Raw genomic sequence first — 27,957 nt, forward strand, 5'->3', positions numbered from 1 at the left:
CCAGGCCGGGAAAGTGCCAGTTCAGAGTCTGTGAAAGACCCCAAACTACATGTTTGTGGGCAAACACAGACTTACAAAGCTAACCATGCTTTGTTCCGCAAACTTCCCACTTCTTAAATGGGAGTTACTACTGTGTATCTTTCCGCAGCTCTGGAGGACAATTACACTGTATTAGAACATTGAAATGTGGAGCACTCCATTGTAGACAATGGAGTGCTCCGTGCTTCTACGGGCCGGTAAAGGCCCGCAGAGCAACATTCCAATGTTTTACAAAAGCCTCTCGAAGCTCGAGGGGATTTAAATCTCCTCGAGCTTCGAGAAACCTTTGTTTAATTTGTTAGAACATTCTGCCCTCTAGTGGCAGAATGTTCTAATAGCCTTATAGCCCTTCGTAGCAGGGCTATACCGCTATTAAAGTCCCGCTGCTTTTGTTAAAGTCCCTCGCCTTCGGCTCGGGCCTTTAACGCTGCAGCGGGCCTTTAATAGCCGGTATAGCCCGCTACGGCGGGCTATAAGGCTATAGTAAACTCAGGAATCCTTTTGTGAATTTCTGATAGATGTAAATGCACGCATTTTTACCGTAAACATATGTTTGTAAACTGTCAGCCATGTCTTCACATTTTAGAGTTGAAGATTAACATGTTTCAAAAGATCCCAGAGCAAAAAAGACCAAGAAGAAAACAGACCACCGGAAGTGCTTACGTTTTATTAATATACATTTCAGAAATGCAATAGCCCTGTGTAATGAGAGAGGATGTGTCACAATACACAATATTAAGATTAGAAAACACTCTCTGGATGCTTTGAGTTAAAAGAGTTAAACAAGCAGCAAAAGCTTTCCTCACACACCAGAGACTGAGCGGCAAATGGCATGCAACGAGGGAGCGGCCGTGCTGTACACAGAAATTAGGGGATAAAATGAAAGCAAAGAAGGACTGTTTTAGAGGATGAAGCAAACAGAATGGAAAGAGAGAGGTGTAGAAGGAAGAAAGACAGGACAGAAAGAGAGGGAGGAGAAAGGTGGAATGGATTGGAAAGAGGACTGAGTGGAAATAAAGTGAAGAGAAGGATGTTATGAAGAGATCTGTACAGTTATTGTAATTTCGGAAGGTACAGACAAATTATAAGACAAATTGCGAGTAGTACCTGTTGATTGGTACGAGGAAGACGTATTGCTCATCTGTAAGAGAAATGCTATAAAACGGCAATTGCAGACTATTATGTTTTTAGGGAACGTGTATGCAGGGTACAATTAAGTAACCTATTGAATAGCACCAGGACAGTTAAAAGATAATGACTATGAACAAGCTGGGGCTTTGGTGCAGTAAGACTTGGCAAAGAAAAAGAAGGAGTTTTTTCATAATGTAAAGCAAAAAACGTGGATCTGGGAATTGAGGTGGACAATATTCTTTGACCTTGAAAGTGTTAAAATCATATCAAATAGGTTTTGCGATCAATGACACAAAGATTTGAAGAACACATTAGAAATCAGGGTAAATAGAACCAAAATATTATAAAGTGTCTGCGTGGTGTGAAGTATAATTTTAACATTTTCCGTAACAGGCAAATTCTTTTTTAAATATTCATACATTCCGTAAAGATGGACGGGAAGACCATTGCTTCCGTCAACGCTGATGATACAAAATTAGGCACAATAATAAATTCCATGGAATATGGACTATATTGAAAATATATAGGTCAGGTGAAGTAGTATGTAGGAATTAGGTAAGCGCATACTAATGCATTTAGGTCACAATAGTCCACATGCCAAGCACAAAGTAAATGGGATGATACTTAACAGTACAGCCAAGAAAAGGACCTGGAGTGCTCACAACAAGCAATACACGAGCGCACAATCTCATCCAGCAGCTTGCAAAGCAAGGCGTGAATTAAACTGTATTAAAATGGGCATTAACAATAGGGCTAGAGAAGTGAATTTACCACTGTACATGGCCCACATCAGCCATTCAGCATCTTCAATTTTGAGCACCGTACATATGGGATGCCAGTGAATTTGGAAAAGTTCAAAGATGGGCCTCAAACTAATCAAAGAATTGGAAGACTTGATTTTTGAGGTGAGGCTCAACCCTTTGGAGCTGTTTTCCATCAAGAAAGGGAGACCGTGGGAGGTTTTTTGTAACCTGGAATTGTTTCTATATTGGTTACATTATGAGCTGGTAAGTAATCTGTTCTAGCGCAGATTGATAAACATAAAATTGGACCACGCATTATGACTCGAAGGAGGAAGCTCAGTTGATGTCATAGCTAAGGGGCTTTTGTTCAGTGCAAATTGCCACTCTATGGCACATACCCCCTTCAGATGTTAAGACCAGCTTTGAATGCGTGATTAGTGCGCATGTCAACAGTGGCTTCTAATTTTTAAGAGAAAAAATGTGATAGAGGCCATAGAAAAACGTTTGAACATTATATTTAGGGATCAGAAGTCAGGTTTCTGTTTTCCATCTTCGAAGCAAGATTGTCAGACTTTCCACATAGCTGTCTTTATCACCACTAAGGACGTGCCTGAATGTTGTAAACTGGAGAGAACAAAACTTGCCCAAGAAGAACAGTATGTCTTCTTTCCTCCACATTATTTAAAGGAGAAGAGGAAAGAAAATGCTGCGCAATGTAGAGGGAGGAGGAAGGTATTAAACAACTGCAAAAGAGAGGCAGAATTAGGTGGGCAGCAGATGGTAGAGGACATTTGAAGAGGGAGAGGAAGCAGGGAGGTGGGGTAAAAAGGGGGTAATAAAAGTAAAATGAGGAGAAAAGGGGAGCTAGAGAAGGGGGAGAAAAAATGAAAAAAAGACAGGGATCGATGCAACAGAGTGTGAAAGAAAACAAGACAGGGCAAGTCAGAGGAGGGGGAGTGTGAAGAAAAGTGGTGAAGCAATAGAATCTCGAAAAGAAAATGAAAGGAGGTGGACATGTCTGAGGTGGCAAGAGGAGAATGAGGGATAGAAAAGGAGAAGTTGAAGAAAAGCTGGACTAGAAGAGGGTGTTGTGGAGAAGAGGAAGAGTGGGAGAAGGAGTTACACGAGGAAGGGTGTCAGGTGAAGTCAGGAAAGAGAGAGGGGTTTGACATAATAAGGAAAGGAGATCACTGGAAGAAAGGGAAGGGCCTGGGGGAAGAGCATTTCCTTAAAATGGGCACATTCTGGTGCCCTTTGGCACTCCCAGGTATTTGGCACTCTTACTTTTACGTGTTACTCAGAAGATAAACCGTCACAATCTAGAGACAGGTATTGCTTGCGTGCGGGGGCCGGGGACAAGCTCAACCCTCCATCCTACTCGGTCTGGCCACAAGGCCCAGGCCTAACACATCATCCAAAAAATAAAAACGGCGCTCTCTATACTGTTCTTTCCTTATTTACATATAAATATATACAGACATTACAAAAAAAGGATTTATGTTCACGCCATTGCAAGATGTGAACTGAAACATCCAAGTACAATAAACACAGAAAGTGAAGGGTACGTTTCACATCCAGGGTCACGGGACGCATGGTTGGAAGGATGACGAGAGGTAAACAGGATCCCGCAGCTGCCTGGAGCAGACACGGGCCAGAGGGGGGGCTCTCCCCAGCTCGGAAGCCGCTGTGCCTGCTGCATTATTCACCAGTCCGGGCCCGTCTAGGATTGCACACCGCCACCAGGAGAGGCCGACAGGAAGCATTCATCACTGCAGACAGGTGACCTCCGAGCCAGCAGCTCATCTGCTTTCAGTCATTGTCTTTTTTCCTCCTTTTAAGACTTGCTTTATGGCCTCTCTTCTCTTTCTCCCACATCACTGCACTCTCCAACACCTGAAAGAGGACACACGTAGCTGGTGAACAGGTCAGTGACGTAACACAAAGTGATAGCCACAACCTGCAAAATGTGATGAGGGCTGTGGCGTAGCAACAACCCGTGAACCCTAATGCACGCAAGGTTACCCCACCCCTAAGCGTCTGCTTTGGTAATACAATTAAACAGCTTTCATTTTGCTGGATTGGGTCCCTCGCACCCGGGTGTCACTGCACCTGCTGCACTATTGATAGCTGCGCCTGAGAATGAGGTGCCCTTGACTTGCCGGAACCCACCTGTGGCGTAGTAAGATTTCCAGGCTGGCTAAAACAATCAATGAAACTGTGCTCACTCATGGCCTCACACTCTTGGACCCCACTGCACCTTCTGCACCATTGATAGCTACGCCCATGCGTCCCACATGTAAATATGGGCTTTCGTGGAACGCCCACTAGAAGCCCCTCCCCTCCTGCCGGCCCTCCTTCAAGTCCCTCCCACGCGGATTTTACAGCCTGAAGCAGGTGGTTCCCCGAAATGAGTGGAGACTTTGCGCATGCGCATGTAGTAGGGAGCATTCGCCTTGAGGTACCTTTTCATCGCGCTCTCTCTGGTGACTTAAACGGGAGGGTCTTTGTCTGAAAGCGTTTCCATCCCGTCCTCCATCCCGTCTTCCTCGATGACTGAAAAGCAGAAAGACAGCGTTAGGAACACGGATTTTCATTTGTAGTCTCAGGCCCTTCTCACCTCCCGCCCCCACTTCACACCTCTCGAGCTCACCGACATGAACCTCGCTAGCTCTCAGCAACCTACAGTGACCTACTTCAATGAGAAGCGCCCCCGGCCCCTGACAGGATTTAGGCGTCACCCCTGCTGCCCCTCAAAAGGAGAGACATTAAAACAATCTAGGTGCAAGATCCCGTGACTCCCCCAGAGACAGACCCAGGGAGGCACTGCCGAGAAAAACCCATGCACCGCCACCAGAAAGGGAGTCAGTGGATGTCTCCACCAGTTAACTCTCCAGGGTCCCACCAAGAAGATAAAAATATGGGCACCGGTGGACTAAAAACCATGCCACCTCAAAGAAAAGAACCAGTAAGGCCACTGGTGGGTACCCCTCTTTGAGAGCTAGCTGTTGAGACCCCTTAGGAGTCAATGGGTGGGCTTCTCAAAAGAGAGATGCGTTGCGACCATTTGGAATCAAGAGAAGGATTAAGGGAAATTTCTGGGCCTTCAGCAACAGAGAATTGTTAGGGTCATAAACAGTGCTGGAATTGCAAAAACTATGCTCTATGAACCTCTAAATTGGGGGTCTAGCTGTGGCAACAACAAGAGGGTGGAGTCTGAAGGGGCGGAGTCATGAAGAGCAGTCTGAAAGCAAACTTATACATATCATTTTTTTAAAATTCTGTAGTACCTAATTTGGATTTGGCTGCCAGGAGAAATGTGACAGTAAATCTGTTATGGCTAATTTGGTTGCACAAGGCTGCATTCTAGAATACCGTCATAGGTTATGGCACCTTCTGCAAAGAGCTTTGTTTACACAGTAAATCTTAGGGAATAATAATACTTATAATGGTAAAATACTTCTGGCGGTTGGTTAGAGAGATCTCTCTTTTGTTTAATCACAGTTTTGACTCAAGCAGTAGCATAGAGGGTTAATGTGACTCCTGCAAATCACATCACGTAACATGCAAATGACAGATTTTTGTGTTAGGTACATTGGTAAGTGGGTAACCGCTTTTGGCAGAGATATTATTTTATTACTTTGCAGTTCATAAATAGGAATCCTTTTAATATAGCACAGTGAGCTATGGACCGCCATCAAGGTCATGCATGCAAACTGCAAGGCATGGGTTTAGGATCTTATTGTTTTTTCTCCATCTGTTGTTATAAGGCTGCTAGAAGGGTTTCCTTGGGTAGTAATAAAGTCTTATTAGTACAGACAACAGCAAGCCCTGCATTACATTTTAAATCCTGACTTTGAGTTTCTACTAGCTATGTAATCATAGCATATAATCCCTATCAACAAATACGATGTGTGACTCCAACACTTTGAAACACTCTTTGTTTATGTAGCATCCTCAACATTGAGTTACACACCTGTAAGATTACTTGTCGATATAATGTGTGCGTGCAATGTAAAGCACTCTGACACCCTACAGTGGGATGGGTAGCGCTATACAAGTATTAAATAAAAAAAAGTGCTATTTAGATTAGTATAGGTGTAAATAGTTATACATACTGTTACATCTCACATTCTTGCAGTGCATGCTTATCTCTTACATTCAGGGATTACACAAAGTTAAAACCTGCCTCCAAATTCTAATTTCTCTTAGGTACATGTGAAGTGATAACAAGCAGTGTGTCTTTGTTTCCCTATTGCATTGGCATCTAGGTATTATGCTGCAGATAGCTCTTACCCTGCAATATACTAGAAAAAAAGGAGGACCGATGGCCCTTTAAATTCGCCTTTTGTTTTGGTTCCAGCTGGAAGAAAAAATAAAAAGGCCCCCTCACCGCTTGCATGTTGCAGCTTTGAACAGAATGCAGACAGCTGGTGTTTGCAAAGTACACTGGGACCAATTCAGCATATTTCACTGGGGCCAGGCAGATCTCAAATCCAGTTCAGTAATACCTGCCAGATCCGGGATCCAGCTTGTAACCCCTTCATTCCAGAACTAATGATTAGAAGTCAAATGCCATGGTTCCCCCAAGAAAACAGCAAGCGTAACATTCTAGGAAGTAACATCTGTGTGCCAGCCACTAAACCCACTAGGCTCCCTTAGGAATAATTTCCCATCCCCCTGTGGAAAGAAGTATTGAGGCTCCAAAAGTGTCTATTTCTATGTGCCCCAAAGGAGAGAGCGATTGAAACCCCATAGGAGTCTGTTCTGTACGCACCCAAGGAAAGAGCCATTGAGACAATATAAGAGTTCATTTCTGTGATCCCCTAAGGAGAGAGTGTTTGTGGCCATGTAGGGATCAATTTCCGAGTCTCTCCAAAGAAAACCATCGAGACTCTCTAAAAGACCGTTAACCTGCCGACTCCCCAAAATAAGAGCCAAGTAGACTCTGGAGGAGTTAGCTCCCAACGATTCCTCTGCAAGGGGAGTCAGTAGGACACTTTGGTAGAACTCATATAAGTTTTTGTAAAAGGCAACCACAGAAATACACGGATCCAGCTCCTGTGAGATCTTCTGACCATGTGATGGGAAGCAGTAAGGTCTCTGGGCCTTAGCTTTTGCGTGTCACCCTTGAGAAATGGACCACGAGAGCCTTTGCGATTCAGTGTTTCTGCTTCCGTGGGTTCCACTGAGAAGCAAACCCAGCAACAGCTTTCAGGAGTTAACTGTGAAACACATGAAAGCACGTTTTCATGCAGTGCCTAATTTGTAAAAATAAATAAAAAACAATTTTTGGGCAGAAAAATATCCTTTGCGGTCCAGGTCTGGCACTGCTAAATACCGGTGCGTTGAATACAAAGTCTGTCTACTTTTAATTAAACCTCAGTGCCTCTATCTTTCACCACTACATTTCATGTCTCGTTATCTCATTTTTTGCTGGTTGTTTGTTATACCTGCTTTCACTCTATTTCACTGTTTTCCTATTTTTTTTCCTTTTCTGCCTTTATCTCTCTCTTGCTCTGGGTCAAACTTTGATGATGAACATTATGTCCTATTCCCCAAAAATGTAAACCTCAACAAATTATGGGCAATACTGGTCAACTGGGGCATTCCACAGCCATTGCTTAACCTGCTAATTAACTTGCACCCTGACACCTCGATCCAAATAAACCTGGACAACCCTGGTCAACCCTTTCGAGACTGATACCCAACAATGAAAGGTCTCATGCAAGGCTGTGTGCTGGCACCAACCCTATTCAATCTGCTCCTGGCACACCTTGCCCCATTTCTAAAAACTAGCAATTCACATGCCCCAAGGTTCGGGAACCTAGCGTTACTATGTCTAAGCTGCGCAGACGACTTAGTCTTAATTAGCCAGACTAAGGTGGGTTTGCAGCATCTCCTTACTACCACATTTTAATACTCCGAACCTAACAGTCTGAACATCAATCTGGAGAGAACTAAGACCATGACAATTAAAAAGAACTTAAAGAAAACATTGGCCTGGTTCTGGGGGCACACCCGCATAGATTCTGCACAAGAATATAGATACCTAGGAATGGACATCGATAAAGGCGGCCACTTCACTGCTTAAAGGGACTCAATTAGGAGGAAGTGAACAGCCCTGGCAGTCTCACTAAGAACCCTCAACTTTGAATTGAGTGACCCATCACTCCTCCCACTAGCTGAAGTAATTCGGGCAAAACTCTTACTCACAATAGCTTATTGAACTGAGGCACAGAGGGGCAGGGACTCCAAGCTACTAGATAGGCCGGTTGCAACAGCGTACAGAATAATCTTTGGTCTGCCAAAATATGTCTCTCCTGCACAGATCAGGCTTGAATTTGCTGTTCAAAAGCAGATCCTGGCAAGACAAGGATCATACTTCATCTTTTGGAACAAGGTATGAAAATCTGGACCAGGAACCCTTAACTGACGCCTCTGGTTAGAGTTACAACACAAAACATCACTACCGGCTGCAAAATATCTACAAACAAGTCTGACCACTCTGGGGCTAACTGATCTTTGGGAAACACCCACTAATCACCCCCTTTTCAAAAATAATAGTGTGGAAAACGGTAAAACGCCTATAATGGATCGAGGACAAAGCAGCCTTATCTGAAATGACACATGGCTAGATGACCTTGAGCACCTACTCCGCCCCTGCTGCTCAAAAATATTTAGCTTTGGAGTATGCTAGATCAACCAAAATTATATATTTAAAGTATTGACTTGGCCTACTACCATGCACAAAGCACTTTCCGCATTGGCTGAAGGCCCACTTCGACTCCACCTGCAGTTTGTGTGGCACAGCACAAGAGCACATGCTGCACTTACTTTGTACCTGTAAAGTAATGACATTTAAACAAAGACAACTTTTAAAACCATTTTTCAATCATAGAGGCATTCACACGCCAAGACAAGCTGTTTTGGCTGGTTTTGCTACAGAGGACCCGCAGCTGAATTGTTGACTGGTGAAGTTCCTGAGGCAGTTGGGGAAGAAAATTCCAAAAAAGCGAGAGGAACATTCCAGTACTAACATCACATTCGACATTGCGATATGTCCACTTAAATGCATGGCAGCTAAAAGTTATCCAGGAAATTAACTTTTACTATAAATTTCCCTGGAAAAGGACGATTTTCTGTTTTAACTCAAATTCCTTTTTAAACCTTTCTTGTAACGTAATTTATAACAAAACTTTTTATTGATATAGTTTTTGTAGCAATGGTTTTAAGTAACTACGCTAATAAAAAAAAAAACTTGAAACTTGACTGCCAGTGCCCAACACCTGAAACCACCATGACAAAATAAGTACTGTATATGACTCTGTAAGCGCAAATTCTAATGTTTTGTCTATAAAAAATAAAGAAGGGTCTCTTGGAGGTGGTCTCTAGGAGATAAACCTGTGTTTTGTGAGCAGGGAAAAATTGGATCTTCAAGGAGTTAACTCGCCCATAAAGGTGCGCAGAGTCATAAGAAAAAACTCATAGGAAGCTTTTCTGGGTAATTCTGTGTCTCAGTTAAAATTTGGAATGAAGAGCTTCTGGTGGTAATCAGCTCTGTTTCTCTATGTTAGGAAAAACATGAAGAGCCTCTCAGATGTAACTCCTGTTGTTCTTTGTTGAGAGAAACAACAATTCAAGTTTTTATGGCAGCCGCGGCCCATGCAGGTAAGTGCGGTGGGGTCGGTTTGGGGGGGAATTCGACAGACGAACATAAGGGATAATTAAATAAATAATTGATTTTCCCTCTCGTTGTCTGTCAAAATCCCCCCAACCCTCCCACCACTCTTACCTGCACGGCCCGCTGCTGTTTTATAAACGTTTGTGGGTTTCCTCCTGGAAAGAACTCCTGAGACACAACTGGGTTAATCTCTTGTGGGTTCCATTACCAGGAAACCAGTGAAATACTTTGTTAGTCAGTACCCGGGTCCTCCATTTGTGCCACTATCATTTTAAGTATGAAGCTTGTGCAGAAGAAGCTTCCCCCAAGTGAACATTTGGGATTTCACTGCAGACTGAGTTTGTTACTGAAGTTTTGTATTAGGTATTGCCAGAGTATATTTAGTCAATTTACATAAGGGGACATTGTGTATCTAGAAGGTTAGACAAGCTGGGCTGATCATGTGCTGAGAGCATGTGTCAGTATGTGGGCATTTCCACTAATTCTGTGCATATTCTGAGGCAGAATAAAATGCTGAGATATGCAAAGAAGTCGGAATAAATCAGTGAGTTTAGATGGGAATATAACAGGGTAGAGTGGTGTGTCGACCAGATTTCACCTGAGAGGTATCAATGACAGTGGTTCTACCAGGATAGACTTAATGATAAAAGTCAGAATGGGATTCTGCCTCTCCTACTGAGGACATGGGACTCAAGGCACCTTAGTGATGCATTTGTGCCCTATATGACCTCTGAGATGAACCAGAGGTAGACCCTGGGATAACAGTGCACCAGGTATTCACCAGGATCCCATAAGTTTCCATGGATGGTATTAACTGAGGACAGGCTGATTATGGTGACGAGATAGCCGACTACAGCGGAGAAAATAAAGTTAATTTCTTTTTTTTCTTTGGGAAGGGAGCATGGCATTAAGACACATAAAAGGGTTAAGCTGCCAAAACTGACCCTCTTCACATTGAATTTGAGTAATACCTTGTGCAGATGAAGAATTCAAGGTTGGGCACACAAGTTATAACAATGTGTCACCAGAACAGAACTCCCCTTTGACATAAGGGACGAAGTAACCAGCAGCGTACCACCACCACCTTTTTCTCAACATGAAAAGTGTCTGCCAGGCTGAGCAAAAGTCAACCTGTCAGACACTCTTCTTGTTTAGGTCAGGCAGCCAGGCGCATGCACATTTAGCACATGTGTAGACTGGCTTCCTGAACTGAACGTTCCCAGGCTGAAGATGTCAGATCTCGGTGACCATGACCTCCTCAGCCCTGCAAAGTGTCTGAAGGACCTCCCCCTCATGACAAGGGGAGTGTCACTGATAGCCTCGGACCTGAGTGCTTCAGTTTGAAACCCTGAAGTATCCGGGTGCCAAGTCAGTGGCATAACAAAACTTGAGGGGACCCCCCCGCAAAGTATATGGAGGGGGGCCCCCAAGCTCCCGACCCAGTCAGGAGCTCTAAGGCCAGGGGCCCACCACCCATGCACAGTGCTGGATGCGGCCACCAGGAGCTTGCCCCACCCTGCTTCGTGGGAGCTATTGTTATACTACTGGACTGAGTGTCTATCACCGACACCTCGTCACAGAGTGGTGTGGGGTGATCAAGTCTCACCCATCCCACTCTGTGAAGAATCAGGGACTGTCACCTCTTCTGATTGGCTGGAGGAGGCAGCAGTCTCAACCCTCCTGGAACCTCTGAAGCTTCCCTCCTGCCACCCGTGACCTGCAGCTGTTAAGTTTTATGCTTTTTATTGTTTGGTGCATGTATCTGAATATATGTATGTGTGTGTATTTGTGAGCATGTGCTGTGAATGGGTGTGTGTGTGTGTGCATGTCAATGCATGGGTGTGAGTGAGTGTGGATGTCAATGAATGGGTGTGAGTGAGTGTGTATGTGTGTGTATGTGTAGCCTGCCCATCTCACCCATGCTCAAATTACCAGCCACCACTTGAAGTAACATGGTGTATATTTAATTTAACCATTGGTGTTCAAGGGCCTAAGATGCTGCTTTATTCTAATTGAATAAGCAAGTTATCTCCAAGTTGTCAAGCGTAGGATTTTATGTCACATGTATTATGCTTCACCCTTAGGAATATAGGCCTCACCTGCAGTGGAGGTTTGGAGGTTTTCTAGGGTATACTTGATAGGCTATGCCACCTTTTCAGCAACCCCCTTCCCACCACCTCCTTTCATCTAACTGAAAATACTTGGTAGAACAGATTCATTTATAGAGCAGACAGGCCTGAGGATTCCCACAGTAGAGGAGAACCGTCAATGTATAGTAAAGTGAAACTAAGAAGAGGAGCACCACTATTATCTATAATGAACAATGCATGTCCAAACTGGAGGGATGGAGCAGGAGAAATGCTCACATATATAGCTGGGCAATGAAACTCACAAAGTAAGGAAACAGAGGCCTAGAGAGAACCATTAGCCATCAGACTCATAGTCATTTGCTCAAGATGAGCACTATATTAAACATTCTTCATCTTCAATACACAAGAGACCCAGATACTTTATCCAAGCCCAAACACACGTCTGAATTTAATTAATTCAAGCAGATTAGCCCTAACTATTCTTGCCTCATCGTGTATGTCAATTAGGGGAAGACAACTTTGCTCCTTGCTACCCTGGGCACTTCCCTGGCCACTCAGGTGTCAGCTGAAGGCAGCAGCAGCAAGAACAGAAAATAAACAGGGCTCTGGAAACCCCTATTTACTTCTGTCATTCTCTTTGCTTGACCTTCTTCTCGGCTTTAAATTACAATAAGGAGTCTGCTGAGCGGCCAAGAACGGGCCAACCTGCGATTTCATACAAGACCAAGAGGTGCAAGATGAGTTATATATCACTATCTTGATGTCAACAATATCAACCTACGAAAATATTCCATCCACTATACCGCTTATCACTGTACCATCAAGGTAAGTATATATAGGTAGGTGTGTTTTTTCTTTCTCTTAACTCCACACTTGCCAATCTTCAGAATACAGCAGTAGTGGATAATATGGATATGATATTTGTGTCTTGTGATATACAACATGCACTATGGAGACTCCCCACTGAGTGATGTAACATTGGCTATCATTTTCATGACTTTAGTCTATGTCCATGGGTCACAACCCAAACTGTTGGTAACTCCCATTACATAGCAGACCCAGAAAAACACCTTAAAAAGGTGATAAAAAAATGAGGTTCACTAGGAGAACTCAGACCTACTAGAGAAGACTTCTTGTACAATAAAGGAGTGTTACAACGATAGTATCAAAGCCCTGAAAGTGTGCCTAGATCGCAAATCCATATGGGAAGACTCATGGTTCAATACATTTGACTTCTATTAAATTCTACTAGCTTCTCAGTAAGAGGGGCTGGAAATTGGGGTTCAAAACAGGAACTGTCAAATGACACATCTCAAACAACATGGAAACATGGACTACTCTGTAACTGGTGGTAGCACCCAATCAACATGACACATCCAGAGGCGAGAACATCCAAAAGACTGGACTTGAAGGTGAAAGACTTGTCATACTAGCAGTGGTGGGTATAGGTTTTGGACCACAGGCGGGGGCTGAAGAATACAAGGGGCAATACATCAGTTGTTTCTGGAGAACTTTGAAACTGGTGGGCTTAACAGCTGCCTCAAAGACTGGAGACTGGTAAACACTGAAGGTTGTAGGGTTTAGGCGCATGCCACAAATTTCAAATTTCAAAGAGCAAATGAGCAGGAATAGCACCAAGAGATCTGATGGCAGGATTTCCCCAACATGGAAAAAGTTCAAAAATAAGGTCAAATGAAGCCTTTATGAGCACAATCTTCACATACATTTTTTGCAACGCCATAGGCGCTTAATGGACACTCATAAAAAATGTCAGCACTTTCATTGTGTTTAAAAGACGACTCATCCAATACGCCAAGAATAACCATTGTTATATCAGGATCAGCATTATGCATGGTTGGGCCCAGAAATGGTAAGGATGCTTATATGTCAACGATGGCAACATTTGTACCAGGCCATTATCACAAAAAGAATGCTAAATATGCCAGGAATGACCAACATTATGCCAGGGCCAGCATCATGCATGGACAGGACTAGATGATGTGATGAATGATCACAGTCACATGCCATAACGTTCTGCGTTGATCTTCATTGGAAGGTGGGTGGACAAAATAGGATTCTTGTACTTGTGAAATCTCATGATGCCTTTCTGGTGCTGTATTACAGATGGTGCCAGGGGGTGCAACTGATGTTTGCGCCCTCTTTGCACGCCCTCGGGGGCACTTTAGTATTATAGATGGGGGTACAGACTCTTGTGCGCCCGCTATTACAATAGCGCACGCACACTTAAAGTGCTAGCGCTATCAATAAAAGGTGTTCCCTAATTTGCATAGGGGCGTGCCCTATGCAAATGAGGAAATTCCTTTGCCTCTGCACCCATGCCATATTACAGACGCAGGTGCAGAGGCAAAGAAGCCCTCAGGAGGAGCACTGTCATTGCACCTCCTGACAGCAGCCCTCTACAGGAGGTAAAGGGGGTCCTATGGATCCCCCAGACATCCCCTTGCAGGTGAGTGCAGCCACTGACTGCACCCGCCTGCAAGGGGATCTCTAAACCCCTTTGAAAGTGCAGGCGGGTGCCGCCTGCCCTGTGAAAACACGGAGCAGCTGCTCCATGTTTTCATATGAATGGGCTGCCCCCAGGGAATAGTAAGTTCACGGCTGCCCTGGGGGCAAATGGGGTGCATTATCACTGTTTGCTTCCGGTGCACCTTTTGAAAGGTGCGCCTGGTGCAAACAGTGATAATGTGTTATACGGCCCCTGGTGGTGGGAGCATTAAGTATGGGTATAGTACAGAGCAGCTGTAACTTTCTGTCTGTGCCTCTTTGTCGGATGTCAGCCTGTGTAGGGTGAGCTCCGCTCCTTTACTGCATGTCTACGCAAACTTCCAATGGCTCCTTCCTATTAGTTTAACTTGTGTGCATGTGGTCCCTGACTCCGTACACACAGTTGGAAGCCATGGGACATGGCCTACACTGCATTTCTCAAAGCTGCTTCAACATATTTTTTTCCCTGGCCAATCAGATCTTCTTCCCATCTAGTATCCCAGCCCACTTCTTTCCAGGCATAGGGGCTCACTGCGCGGGAGAAAGAATCCATGGGTGTCACGGCACCTGTCCTCTTCCACTACTTCATAACATGGTCCCTGTTCATGTCTGTTGAACTGGAGTTGCTGTTCACTAGGTAAGATTAATCAGGATTGTGTACAGAAGGAACACAGACACAGCACATATGGTGGTGGCAAGGGCTAACATTCAGGGTGACTGTGCAGATCATGAAGACATGGTGGAGCCGAGGGAGCATAAGTGAATGTTCTTGCCCAATAATAACAGATGCTGGCTACCACTGACATTGGCAGCTTGTTGCAAAGTCATCCTGTGCCCTGGGAACCCCCCAACTTTTTGCTGACTGGAACTGGTGGTAACTGACTCTGACTCTGGGCTCTGTTTAACCAGGCCCAGGGCCAGTGCCAAGCTAAAAGGAACACATTAGAATACAGTTAAGACACCCAACATACACTAGGGTACACTATGGCATGGTGGAGTACCCCTGTAATTGGCATGATCTATCCCATAACCCCCTAGTATATAATAGGGCAGGGGGTTGAAACTACCTAGAAGTCCCCAGTATCCTGGGGCATGGCAGTTTAGAGGCCAGCAGATTTTCTGCACCAGCATGTGTGCAGTGCTGAAGCCTGAGGTCAGTTTAAAAGCAGCACTGGTTGCCAGGGCTGCTTTTAAACCTTAAATTGTGCCCAAACTCGACTTTGGGGGTAGGGGCACTTAAAAATGAAAAGTCTACAATGTATTTGCATATTAGGGACCCCCATCATTAGGGACCCCCAGGGTCACCCCTCGGTATCCCAGGGGTGGAGGATCAGTTATCTATAAGGTACGCCCTTATAAAATGAGTTTTTATATGCCTGGGTAAAGTGAAATTTTACATGTCACTCCCCACATTGTATTAAAGAGCTGCTCAAATTCGACTTTGATGCTAGAAGAACTGGGTAAGGAGGATCTGCAATATTTCTGCAGATTCGGAACCCCTAAAGTCTCCCTTAGTTGCACAGGGGGTGGGGGTCCTGTAGAGATTAGGGAAATACTTATAAAATATGTTTTTATAAGCCCTGGTGCTAGAAAACTGCCCCAAGTCATTTTCCCCATTGCAAACCCCATGGCCCATAGGTTAACATGGTAGGACGTTATTGATTAGTAAATATTGATAGGAGAGGACTAGCCAGACCATTCAAAGACTTCCCAGAATGGTAGTAGTAAATCCAACAATATTATATTGTTGAATTTCTCCTAAAGCATACATACAAGAAGTTATAAGACCTTCTTGTTTGTAAGTCCAAATTCAGCCTTCCAGTGGTCTGCCCTGATTGGTCAAAGTTAAGTGGATTAGCCAGGCTGCTTTGAAGAGGTGATAAAGAACCACTCTGCTGGGAGGGCAGTGTGCTGGTCTATAGGAATGCCAGGCCAGGAGGTGGAGTCATAAACTGTGCTCTTCAAAGGCAGAGGGGAGGCCTGAGTTTCAGTTTCACTCTGACACTCTTGACTCAGAGTCAGGGCTAGGCTTAAGGAAGGTATGTGCAGATGGTAGGGGGAGAGTCCATGGGAATAAGCCACCCCAGGGGGTGTGTTTAGCCAGCTCTTGCCTCCTTGCTGGAAAATCAGCCATTATGGTTTTGGAAGAATGATGCACTCTGGGACAAAATAATGCCACACTCTACAGGATGTGGTCATAACTATGAGGAGTTACCCTGCTCTCATTGGTCAGAAGTGACCTGGTGCTTGACCCAGAGAATTTTGAATAAGTATCTGAGAGGGACAGAGCCCTCCAGATCTGCTGCTTGAAACTGAATGAAGCAAGAAGTTCCCTGCTGAAAAGATTTTGCTGTGCAAGGAACTCTAAGGCCTGACCTCTGAAGACTGCACCAAGTGAAACTGCAGCCCTGTGGATTAAATTGCTGCCAAAGGACTCAAGAGTGGAACTCCCTGCAAACTACAGGTTAACAGAGCTCACCTGGACAGCCCCACAAAGAATTCCCAGCCTGGAGTACCAGTGGATTTGTAAGGGTTTTGTTCAAGTGGATTGCGGGATTGAAGTTTCACACTTTCAAGGACCCTCTTGGAGACTCCAGAACCTTGGACTGTGTGTGTGTTGGATACTTTTGGACCCGCAAGCAGAACTTCAGGAAGGAGTTCCAACTGGATCCCGCCTGCTGGAGAAGGCTTCACAACACAGTAGTGAGAAAATTCTCCAGAACAATTTCTAAAGGTGTGTCCCTGTCAGAGAAAACGAAATGACTAAAAGGGGCACGTTGGCTTCTAAGCACTAGTAAGTGACTAATCTTTAAAAATTCATATCTCTGGTTCCCTACAGTGGATTTTTTTTCGTTTTGGTGTCATTTAAAAGATAAAAATATTACCTATTTTTATAAATTGGTGTTGGGTTTTTATTTTGTGTTGTGTCTTAATTATTTACTGATATAGTGTTTTTGAATGCTTTACATACCTGTCTTTGAAGTTAAGCCTGTCTGCTCGCATGTGTTAGTGGCCTTATTGCCAGTGGCAGACCTACATTTGCCCCTACCAATAACCCGCTTTCCAACACAGCTGAAGGCACTTGTCAAAATTGTGCGCCCACCAGACACCTCCGCTCTGCCTTCCTCTCGCTAGCCTACACCCCAACATCTGATGCAGTGGGAGTAGAGGACGCCTCTTCTCCTACCTAGCAGCAAAGACATGGAACAATCTACCTCTACATCTCTGGGCCACCCCATCTCTTTCTGAGTTCCAAAAGTCCTTAAAGTCCTGGCCCGGCTGATCACCTGGACCCTGCCAGATATGTTCACGGGTGACAATACCTGCTTTACAAATCTACTGATTGATTGATTAAAGCACAAGGAAATTGTGATGCACCTGAGCAGAGGTGTTAAGGAGAGGCAATGTGGCTCAATGCCAGTAAACTAGTGGCAATTCCTCCGCTAAGGCAGAGGAGCGTTGCCCCACTGCTTTTAAGCAGTATAAATAAAGGAAAAATTAAATGATAATAATTATTATAATTTAATTTTTTCCTTTTTGCGGCAGCTTTGCATGCGGGATGAGGCAGGGATGCTCTGCAGACAGAGCAGTGGAGTGGAGGAGTGGTTTTCATTACCTATAGCGCACATGAAGGCTTGGCCAGCCCTCTGGGGCCGGCCAGACATTTATGTGCACTTTGCATGTACTGCCTGCATGGAGAAAATACCCGGCCTCCCATTCTCTGGCTGAGCGCCGATCCACAGCGCTCACGCTCCGCGGCGCTCGTACCAATCACAACGCTGCATTGGCTATCGAGAGGCTGGAAGCCGGATGCTATCGACTTCCTGCACTGGAAGCAGGGAAGAGGACTGAGAGGAGGCGGCAGCAGCGGCAGACAGGTAAGTGTGTTTTAAATAAAAATGTTATTCGCTCCTCCCCCCGACCCCGCGACCCGCACCCCCACCACCTTCAAATACCAGCCACCACTGCAGTAAACGTTGTATCTCCAGATGGCAAAATCAAAGACATGTTACTTTTCTGTCCAACCTTTGAAACTTAGGAGCTATCTGCACAAGGGAAAACTGTTAGGTGGGTATCAGTATTTTCAGGACCCTTTTTACCTCTTGGGATTCCCACGATGCTTAAAACGAGGGCCCTACTAATATTTGTGAAGTTTTTTATATGGAGAACCATATTTCTAGTATTAAATAAGGATAAGTGTGACACAATTTGCCCAAAATTCATGATATTCATGCTTGAACGGTACTGTGAAAGACTTTCACTTTGTCAACTTTGCAAAAATGGGAGGTCTTTTATAGACGATTTAAAAGGCTGTAAAAATACTTTGCAGACCCTTAAGACTGCAGGTAGTAGAAGCAGGTTGAAGCTGGACTTACTCTCCTACCTAGCCCAGATCCACCGGGACCTCTGATCCCACATAGCATTCCCACCCAGTCTCATTCAACCAGACACTGCCCACAATGTATTAATCCTGCCTCCTCCCTATCACCCCCTGTACCTTTCCTCAACACACAAAACCCCATTCTGTGGGTGAAAGAGAATCCACACCCACGCATTTATTTCAGGCTACTAGCAGGAAGGCTTGGTTTTTGCAAATAATATACACTATTTAATTTAGTATTGAAAAAGAACATGCACTATTCAATTCAGTAATGAAAGAGACTGTTTAATGTTTTATTAAGTAATGAAAAGGAGCATGACATGCACAGTTTTGCTCAGTAATGGAAGGGAATGAGCAATGTTTAATTTCAGAAGCTGAAAGGATACCCACTGTTTATAAAGTAATGAAAAGAATGTGCATTATCTGTTTCAAGAGAGGAAAGGAAGATGGAATGTGCCGGTTTGATCCCATTACAGAAGGATAATGTGCACTCTTGTATTCAACAATGTGCGTTGTTTTATTCAACAATCAAAATGAACACAAACTGTTCTATTCAGTAATGGAAAGGAATGCGCATTTTTTAGCTTCGAGAGGAGCATGGATGTGCACTGCTTATGCAGTAATGAAAACGAATGTGGATTTTTTTTGCTCAAGTAATAGAGATCAATGCATATTGTCTTGTGTTGTTGCGGTGAAGGCTATGCACTGCCTTTGACCTGTAATACAAAGAAATGTGCACTGTTTTATTCGACAACGGAAGCGAGCATATATTCCTGTTTATTGAGTAATGCGAATGAAAGTGCAATGTTGTGATCCAGAAATGGAAAGGATGTTTACTGTTTATTCGGTAATGGAAAGAAACGTACACTGTGTGGCTTTAGTGGTGGAATGGAATGTTTACTGGCGTGGCCCTGGGGTACAAGGAGACACATTCCTTCACCTTTACAAACAGCACATCTGTTGGAATCGGTACCTTCTGGATGGCCGAGGGGATGCCCCAGCCAGGCAGAAGGCACCGCTCCCGTCAAGGGCAGGTGATTACACACACTGTACAACCCGTGCTCACCCGTGAGTAGCTTGGCACTAAGCAGTCAGGCATCCTTCAAAAGCAATGTGAAAAAGCAAACGCACAGTATGCGCACACAATACATTTTCTGCATGACACAGAAGAAAGACTACACACTTGACATCGATAAATGTTTATATTCAGCACATATGGGCACTTTTGCTCACATATGCACCCGGCACCCTAATGCGGTGCCATTGATACCAAGCAGGTCAGTAGGTAGTACTCCGAGACCTCCTGGCTCCAAACCTCCCACCACCCTCTGATTCACCCCCACTGTCTCAAACAACCTGGATGGAAGCTCACCAGCCCATCCCTCCGGACATAAGGCCACTCATGGCTGAGGTTGCACCTCGTCAAGGTCCCCGGAAAACAGGTGGGGATAGACAGTAAGCATAGGTAAGACGTAAACAAAAGGGGTCTTGGCGCCACTCAGGAAGTTTACCAACAAGTGGCAAAGCAGAACCGGGCTAAGAGCAACAATTTGTTTCAAACAGGGGGCCGGTCCCCCAGTGACTTCTGGCACCAGCCCAGTTCTCCAAAGCATGGGGGGGGGGGTCACACAGTTTCTTGACCTGCTCCAGAACCTTTTCGGAAGCGTCCCTCTGGCCTAGCCAATTTCTATCACTACTACCTGGCACCACAAAGTCTTCAGAAGGGCCAAATGGGGGAGGGCAGTTGGTCCACTGTGATGGTACAAGTGAGGGAACAAGTTGTTAATGGGGAACAACATACACGGAGTCTCTCAACATGAGGAGGCACCCCGACGGTTACACATTGATCCGTATTGTGCCCTGACAATATGGGCACAGGGCCTAGCGCACAAAGAGATGAGTCGCACCAGACACTTCAAGTTACACGAAGTAGAATTGCAATTCTGTACCTCGCTGGAAAAGAGGCACTAGGTCCGGCACACCTTTTCACCAGACGTTTGCGGTCACACAAACAGGCGCAAGTTCAGCAATGCCTCAAGAGGTGGAAAGAGACTCTGCAATGGTTGCGTCCCCCACCTCTGAAGGCCATAGCCTGTGAATTAGACACCACATGCAATGAGTACACATTCAGAGTGGTGCCCAAGAAAAATGTGGCACAGTTGACGAAGCTGGCCACGTTGGATCCCGCAACAATGAATCCGATCAACCACCAACAAGATGCTTACGTGTGCCGAGGTTCCCGCAGTACAGGAAAACCTTTGCCATAGATGTGGGCAACTTCTTGAGCTCTGCACTAGGCACTCCAGTCTCCAGGCACGATTCTGTAGTTCCAAGCTCAACCCCGCTGTCCAGATTTCAGTAGGCGATGTGGACACTTAGAGGGCACCGCTGTACAGATGTCACTGGTAGATGTTGTGGGGTCCTTGTAGGAGATCTTTGTTATCCCAGACTCCTCCAAGAGAATAGGAGACCAGCTGACTGGTCCTTGGGTGCCCACTTCAGAGTGCCACACATCAGCAGGTCATTGGCCCAGGCCAGCCACTATTCAGGAAGCTGCAACTTCATTTCCACGGGCAGTTATCCTTCATGTGCACTACAGAGTCCTCTAGCAATGTGCACTATGCAGACCAGGTTCGCTGGTCCTGCATCCCCACAAGTGGATCTCTCCTCATGGTGGGATGGCACTGGGTAGTTACACCCCATGGGGCACTTGAAGATGGGGGAAGGTTCAAAGGTTATTCCTTTGAACCACAGATGTGACCCCTACATTTCCGTCCTGTCTGCTATGAGGCCGCAGAATGCCAATCTCTATCTTTATGGGGGCTGTGATCTGGCCCCAGAGGCCCGGTGTCACAATCTCTGCTCCCCCCCATATATTCCATCATGCGTGCAAATGGCAGAGGTCGACTGTTTAAATTGCATGCATAATGGTTTATGGCTGTCACTGGGGAATGGCCAGATGTCCTTCCCCGGCCTCCGATGTTGACCGCCCTCTAAATACCATGGTGCACAAAGAGTTTGATGCATAAAAATGTTCATCTCCATAAGTGGCCTTTACACACAAGATATGCCATGCCAACCGTTACCATTGGAACGGGTTTGACCTGGTGAATCGATTGATAGAAAACATCGTGAGGCTGAACTACTGCAATTCCTTATTGCAGCTTGAGATACCAGTGACACTTTCCCCATGCTAACTTAAGGAAAGAGCTAGCCTCCTTGGTTGGGGAACACTTGTATGTCTTCTTCCTACTTGGGCAGTGAACACCCATAGGTGCCTGCCCAGCCCTTCACCATCCATCCTAGTTGAGACGAAAGACCTCCTCAGGATGGACCATGTTTGCTACTCGCCAGCCGGAGTAGGCGCACAAAGGCGCTCTCACAGACCTGCTGTGGCAAGTTAGACACATGTTTGAAACATGCAGTCTGTGCATGTGCACAACGGCCTACAGGAGCAGGTCAGACATGTAGGTTAACCACACCCGAGGTGTAAGTGCACACCTAGACCACAATGGCAGGCCTGACTTACGTTTCCAAATGTCATGTCCGCACACATGTATTGGAATGGTGTGTGCACTTTCAAACTGCAGTACAGTAGGAAACGACCCAGAGCCTTAAGGCTATACACAAGACCCAGCACACACACTGCCTTGCCATGGCAGGCCAACAGCCTGAGTCTCCAGGACACCTGTGGTGTCTGTGCGCTATCTGGCTTACAATTGGCTGTTCGGACTCACGCTAGGCACTTCCGTGGTGGCACTGCACCCACCGACCCATCTTGGCAGGCTGACGGTGGGGGTCTAGAAATATCCCTAGCGCAAGGGCTCTGGCTGACCGGCACTAGGAGGCCGGACACGGGGCCAGCAGGACTTGTCATGACAGGTGGATGATCCGTTTCTTCCCCTTAGCTAAGTACTGCTTCCTACAGGACATAGGAAGGGTGCACGCCCTTCCTCACTGCACCCGCAGTGGGGAAGGGCTCTGACCCTACAGCCGCAAAGAGGCCTCAACAACCTCTGGAGGTGCGCAATAGAGGGGGTGCTGACCTCCGAGGCAGGGGGACCCCACCTAGCAGTTCTCCCCTGTTCGGGCAATGGTCCCACTCGAGCACCCACCCGGCTACTCACCTACCCCGCACATTACCAATCGGGACATACACTCGGGTCGCTCTAGCGGTTGGGGAGGCTCCCTCCAGGTTGGCTCACCCGTGGCGAGCCAACCGAAGTAGGAGAAATAATGGGCCAGTGAGTCCCGCTGAGCATGATCAGTGCCACGTCTCCCGACTCGCCAATGCCATACCCATTCTGGTACCCTTTCATAAGGCACTCCCTGGAGTGACACTTACCCAATCGTGCGAGCATCCCATTCCTACCCTCTGTGTGGAAGGTGCTCATATCTTCCCACTGTAGTACAGTGAGAGCAGGTTCCAAGTTCTAGGGTCACAAACAGCAAGTAGGCAAAGACTAGGAGGTAGAAAAAAGCAAACACTTTTGGGGATGTTCCTATAAATAAGGCCATGTCTAACGACTACACTGCAAACTTAATCAGGCTCCAGTTTTCTGTGGAAACATTGGAACCATTATAAGTTGCGCCTCGTCTTTGTGTTCATCCACATTTCTGAGACTCAGAATGTGGAATAATGTGTTAATACCACATGGTCCCCCCCGTCACAGGCTTCAAAATTCACAATAACGTGGTAGTTCCCTGCAGAAATTCCACTAGGTTCTACCTACCAAAATACATATGGGGAAATCCACTATGTACGTGTAGGATTATAGCAGCAGCAACAGCCACAATTTGGGCGCTAGCTGCCCTTTGTTCCGGAGATGGGATTGCCGACCCAATAACAATTTTACCCTCGATAGCAAGACAAAATGGAAGAATGAGTTGAGAATTCACTTCAGTAAATGAAAAGCGGATCAATAGTCAACCCCACTCATACATTTCATTTCCACAAAAATCATACCTCACTTACCAGTCTTTCTGCAAATGGAGGGGCCATGAAATACACAATAGCAGGCAAGCCTGCACAGTGGGAGCACTGATAGTGGCTGTAGCTATGAAGAATCCCAGGTCATTTGCTAAGCAGGAAATCATTCTTTCCACACGGGCCAGGCTTTCTTTTATGGCTAACAACATAGCAAACATAAAGAACCGCCTAGAAACACGTTACACATGCTCTTTGGTGATTTGTCGCTGTTCGGACAATCGGTGATGACTGGCACCATCTGTGATACGGATTGGCATTTACCACTGGTGTCCCAGGGCTTCAGATACTATTGTGCTCCAGCTGAATTGTCCATCCCGTTCTACTCCTAACTCTCCAATGGTAGTTTGAGCTAGCAATCGAGGATTACACCCGGAGGCAAAAGCAGATTTGAAACATAGATACGAGATGGGCGCATTAACCGTACACAATAACATTTTTTGTTGTGGAAATGTTGCCTAGCAGCTATTGTGCCTACTTTAGAACTGGTTAGCCAGTTTCTAATCAACATCCTATGATTCTGGCCAAATCACTGAGGGCCACATGTATCAAACAATTTTGCGTTGGCGAACGGGCCAATTCACAGAATCGGCCTGTTTGTGAATGCACAAAAGGCTTTTTACATATATCAAACAGCAGCGGTCCGTGGAGGGAGTTCCGTGGGGCGGAAAGGCGGGGCGGGGGAGGGGCCGGGTGGGGGGTACTAAACACCGGAACATGGATAATTGGAGGTAAGTAAACAATTAAATATATAAAACGAATTACGTAGCGCGCGCTGCATCACAAAATGCGGTGCAGCGTGCGCTACGAAATTCGTTTTATTTATTTAATTGTTTACTTACCTACAACTATCCATATTCGGGTGTTTAGTACCTCCCACCCTGGCCTTCCCCCGCCCCGCCTTTCCGCCCCATGGAACTCCCTCCACAGACCGCTGCTGATATCAAACCATATTTTGTGACTCGGTAACCTGTTACCGAATCGCAAAATGGGTTTGCGGTTCAGAATTTTTTAGAAGGGGCGTGTTTAGGGCGCCCCTTACAAATAGCAAATCCTAATGGTATGTATGAATGTTTTGTGACTGTGAATGCGGTCGCAAAACATTAGCATTTTAACACCTACTTCAAGTAGGTGGTAAGCCATTTGCAAATGGGAAGGGGTCCCCAAGGGACCCCTTCCCCTTTGGGAATAGTTGTAAAAATGTTTTTTAGAGCACGCAGTGGTCCCATGGACCACTGCAGGCTCTTAGAAAATGAAAAGAAAACGTTTCTTTTTTTTTTTAACGCAACTGTATTCCTTTAAGCAAAACGAGCTGCATTTAAAAAAAAAAGATTGCTTTATGTAAAAGCAATCACATACATGGTGGTCTGATGACCTTAGCTGGCCACCATCCCCGTGATCCTAGCGATTCCTTGGGGGTCGCAAATTGTGATCTACCTCATTAACATTAATGAGGTAGGTCGATTTGCGACTCACTAGGAATCGGTATATGAAACTCATCGAGTTTCATACATTGGAAATTGTGATTACATAATTGCGATTGTCAGTAAATCACAATTAGGTAATCACAATTTCCAAATTTGATAAATGTGGCCTTGAATCCCCAATGCCTTTAACATATGTATAATGTAATCTGGTTCACTTGTGAAGCGCTCTAATGCCCTAGGGCCAAGTTTGTGCTATATAAAACCAAAAAAAACAGGTCAATGCTGATCTTATCTATTACTTACAAACTGGTTTCTAATTAAATACAGGAAAGATAGGCAAGATAAAATAGAACACACCAAATAAACAAGAAGCTCATAGCACCCTCCGGTTCTAATATAAGGACCTACATGGATTAATAGCGCTTTACTGGTAAGTCACTACGTCGGGGTTCAGATATGCATCTAAAGGAATCGTATTCCTATGAGAAGAGTCACCAAATCCTACTTAGATTTCGGATTCTCTCAGGCCCTGTCGGGATTATTACAAATGTTGGTTCCAAACTTCTGTTCAGAGAGTCATGTGACAGAAAGGGTTCATATTGTAGCTCCTAGTTCAATGATTCACCGCTCTTGAGCTGCAGCCCCAGATTTAGGAAGCGTAGCTCAGTAGATGCAAGCTAAGACTGTGAAGCACCTACCAGGCCAATGATGAATAAATTGCAACCTACTGCTAAGGACACTACTGATTGACAAGCGGAAATGGGGAGATAGTCTCTCATCTTCAGGGTGGCTGGTATGGGGGACCTCTGGCTTCAGGTGGTGTAAAGGGGTCAGAGGGATGGCATACAGTTTAGAGGACTCCAGTCTAGTTCCACAAAGGCTGAAGGTGCTTTCTATTGGCTCTTACTGGGTGACACGCACCAGGAGCCTGTTCCTCGGTAATGAAAGGAACAGTCAGGATTTCCCAGAGGAGGGATACCTAGAAGTGCTGAACACAGTCCAGATTTGTTGGAACCACGAGGGCACAAAGGATACTCTGGTTTAGATGTAGTTCAGAGTCTTCCTTCTAATTCATTCTCGAAGGGATTTGGTGATTCCACATGTACAAGTTGAAGGTGGTCAGCCGCAGCTAATGGAATTCCACGCTCTCCTGAAGTGGCAGTCTAAAACAATTATGTAATATAAGTCTCAGTCAGCTGAGCCTTGAGCTGGTCCTTAAGGTCAGGGGTGCAGTATTGTTTCTCTTCCTCCAGGTTTGGCACAACTGCTTGACCTTCTACTTTGTAAATACATGTTCTTACAGTTATAAGGGTGATATCGGAATGTGGGACTTGTTGCTAAAATGTCACCCTTTCAAGCTAGTGCTACAGAGTTCCAGTTCAGAGTCAACGGACATGCGAATTACTGTTTCCAGAAGGTCAGTACATATCCCAAAATAAAAAAAACTGCAGGAAACCAGCACTGAATCAAACATGTGCCATGATCAAAATCCATACCTCCATCCAACCAGAGCAACGAGCATCTTTATAGACATTTTCCTAAGATCAGTCCACTGAATGGTGACCATATATTGGTCAAAGGGATGCTGATTAAGAAGTCACAGGTTGGACATCCCAAAGAGAGTCAAAATTCCTACAGGGTCTCGGTGATGCGGGCCCAGGGTCTGCTCCAAGGATATGGAAGCCAGAATTGACTTCACTTCGAGGCACGTATTCACCTTGTGGACTGTCATATAATGGGTCATCACAGAGAACACCAATGCTTCAAAGTAGGATCCCATTCCTTCAGCGCACAGTCTCTCTACAGGCTTCACGTAGGTCCCACCACACCACTGCATAAATGCAGGAGAAGATGAAGGACCCTAGTCATGTAAAAAATTATTGGAATATTCATGAGAGGGTTGGTAGATCCTCCTTACATTAATAATCAGCAGTCAATCTCCCTGTAGGCTGCTGAGTGGTCTATAACCATATTCTGCTATATGCGGGTTATACTTAGGGTCCAGGGAAGGCTTATAACCTGCTGGATAGAAAACAAAAAACATGTAGAGTACCCCAAGGTGACTCATGTAAACATGCCACTTTCAGCTCATTTAGTACAGCACAAAAATACTGACTGATTCCCAATTGTGGTTCCAGTTGACTGTGAAAGTGAAATTATTTTGGACAATCCAGTGTTCTGATTGTCCTCCATATTTCAGGGGCATTCCAGTACGATAACTAGAGCATCATTCTGGTCAGGCTTTCAAACAAAGGAGGCATCAAGGGAAAAGCCCTAATGTGGTTTTCTCGTTGTTATCCAAAAGGTTGCACCCAGTAAAATTGGCTTGCTTCCATTTTTGCTCAACCTACTTCCTTCGCAGATTCTCCCATGGACCAGTATTTTCTATTACCCTTTCAAATATCTACCAGATACTGCTTGCAAATAAATTTGAGACTGCAGCTCAGACTTTGGTATTTGTGCAGACAACATCCAAATTCATAACATATACTCCATGGTCCTAGCAATCACCTAAAAGTTGAGGCACATCTAGTGAGTGCATAACACTGGATGCAGCCAGGCACAATCTCAACTCACTCAAGACCAAGATACCACTCATTCACCCAGGTGGTCCATATTTTCTACAATTTGACTGTTTTCTTTCCATGTGGGCCCCACTGACTACTTCTCAAATTTCCACAATTTGGGTGTTGTGTTGTACTCCGCAATCATAGTGGTGAGCACTCAATTGAACACTGTCTCAACTATCAACTAAGCGTCCTTCAACCAATCTTCATCTGCTGTTTTGACCTTTAAAGATTGTTCTGGTTCTTCAGTGATTGTCTGTAGAACAGACTACTGCAATAGAACTAATGCGGACCTCCCAGAAAAAACATAGCTACACCACAGGAAGACCAGACTACGCTGCACTACTCTTGTGCACAAGTTCAAAAACATGAGGAATGTGTCTAGATGAACAGCTGTCTAAGAGCG

The 27,957-nt window shown here is 45.2% G+C and overlaps 1 protein-coding gene across 4 annotated transcripts in view; it reads right to left on the reverse strand.

Annotated features, from left to right (window-relative positions):
- Nucleotides 1–690: 690 nt before the first annotated feature.
- Nucleotides 691–27,957, reverse strand: part of CAMK2N1 (calcium/calmodulin dependent protein kinase II inhibitor 1) — a 129,010-nt gene continuing 101,743 nt past the window's right edge. For all 4 annotated transcript variants that reach the window (XM_085604087.1, XM_085604100.1, XM_085604083.1 and 1 more), the window contains 2 exons: nt 4,376–4,466; nt 691–3,806 (listed from right to left, as the gene is read on the reverse strand). In XM_085604087.1, the coding sequence (XP_085460213.1) occupies nt 4,402–4,466 (65 nt within the window). In that variant the 3' untranslated portion in view covers nt 691–3,806; nt 4,376–4,401. The remainder of the gene's footprint in view (nt 3,807–4,375; nt 4,467–27,957) is intronic.

The sequence above is a fragment of the Triturus cristatus genome, chromosome 1_2 (genome assembly GCF_964204655.1).
Source record: "Triturus cristatus chromosome 1_2, aTriCri1.1, whole genome shotgun sequence".
Taxonomy (NCBI): domain Eukaryota; kingdom Metazoa; phylum Chordata; class Amphibia; order Caudata; family Salamandridae; genus Triturus; species Triturus cristatus.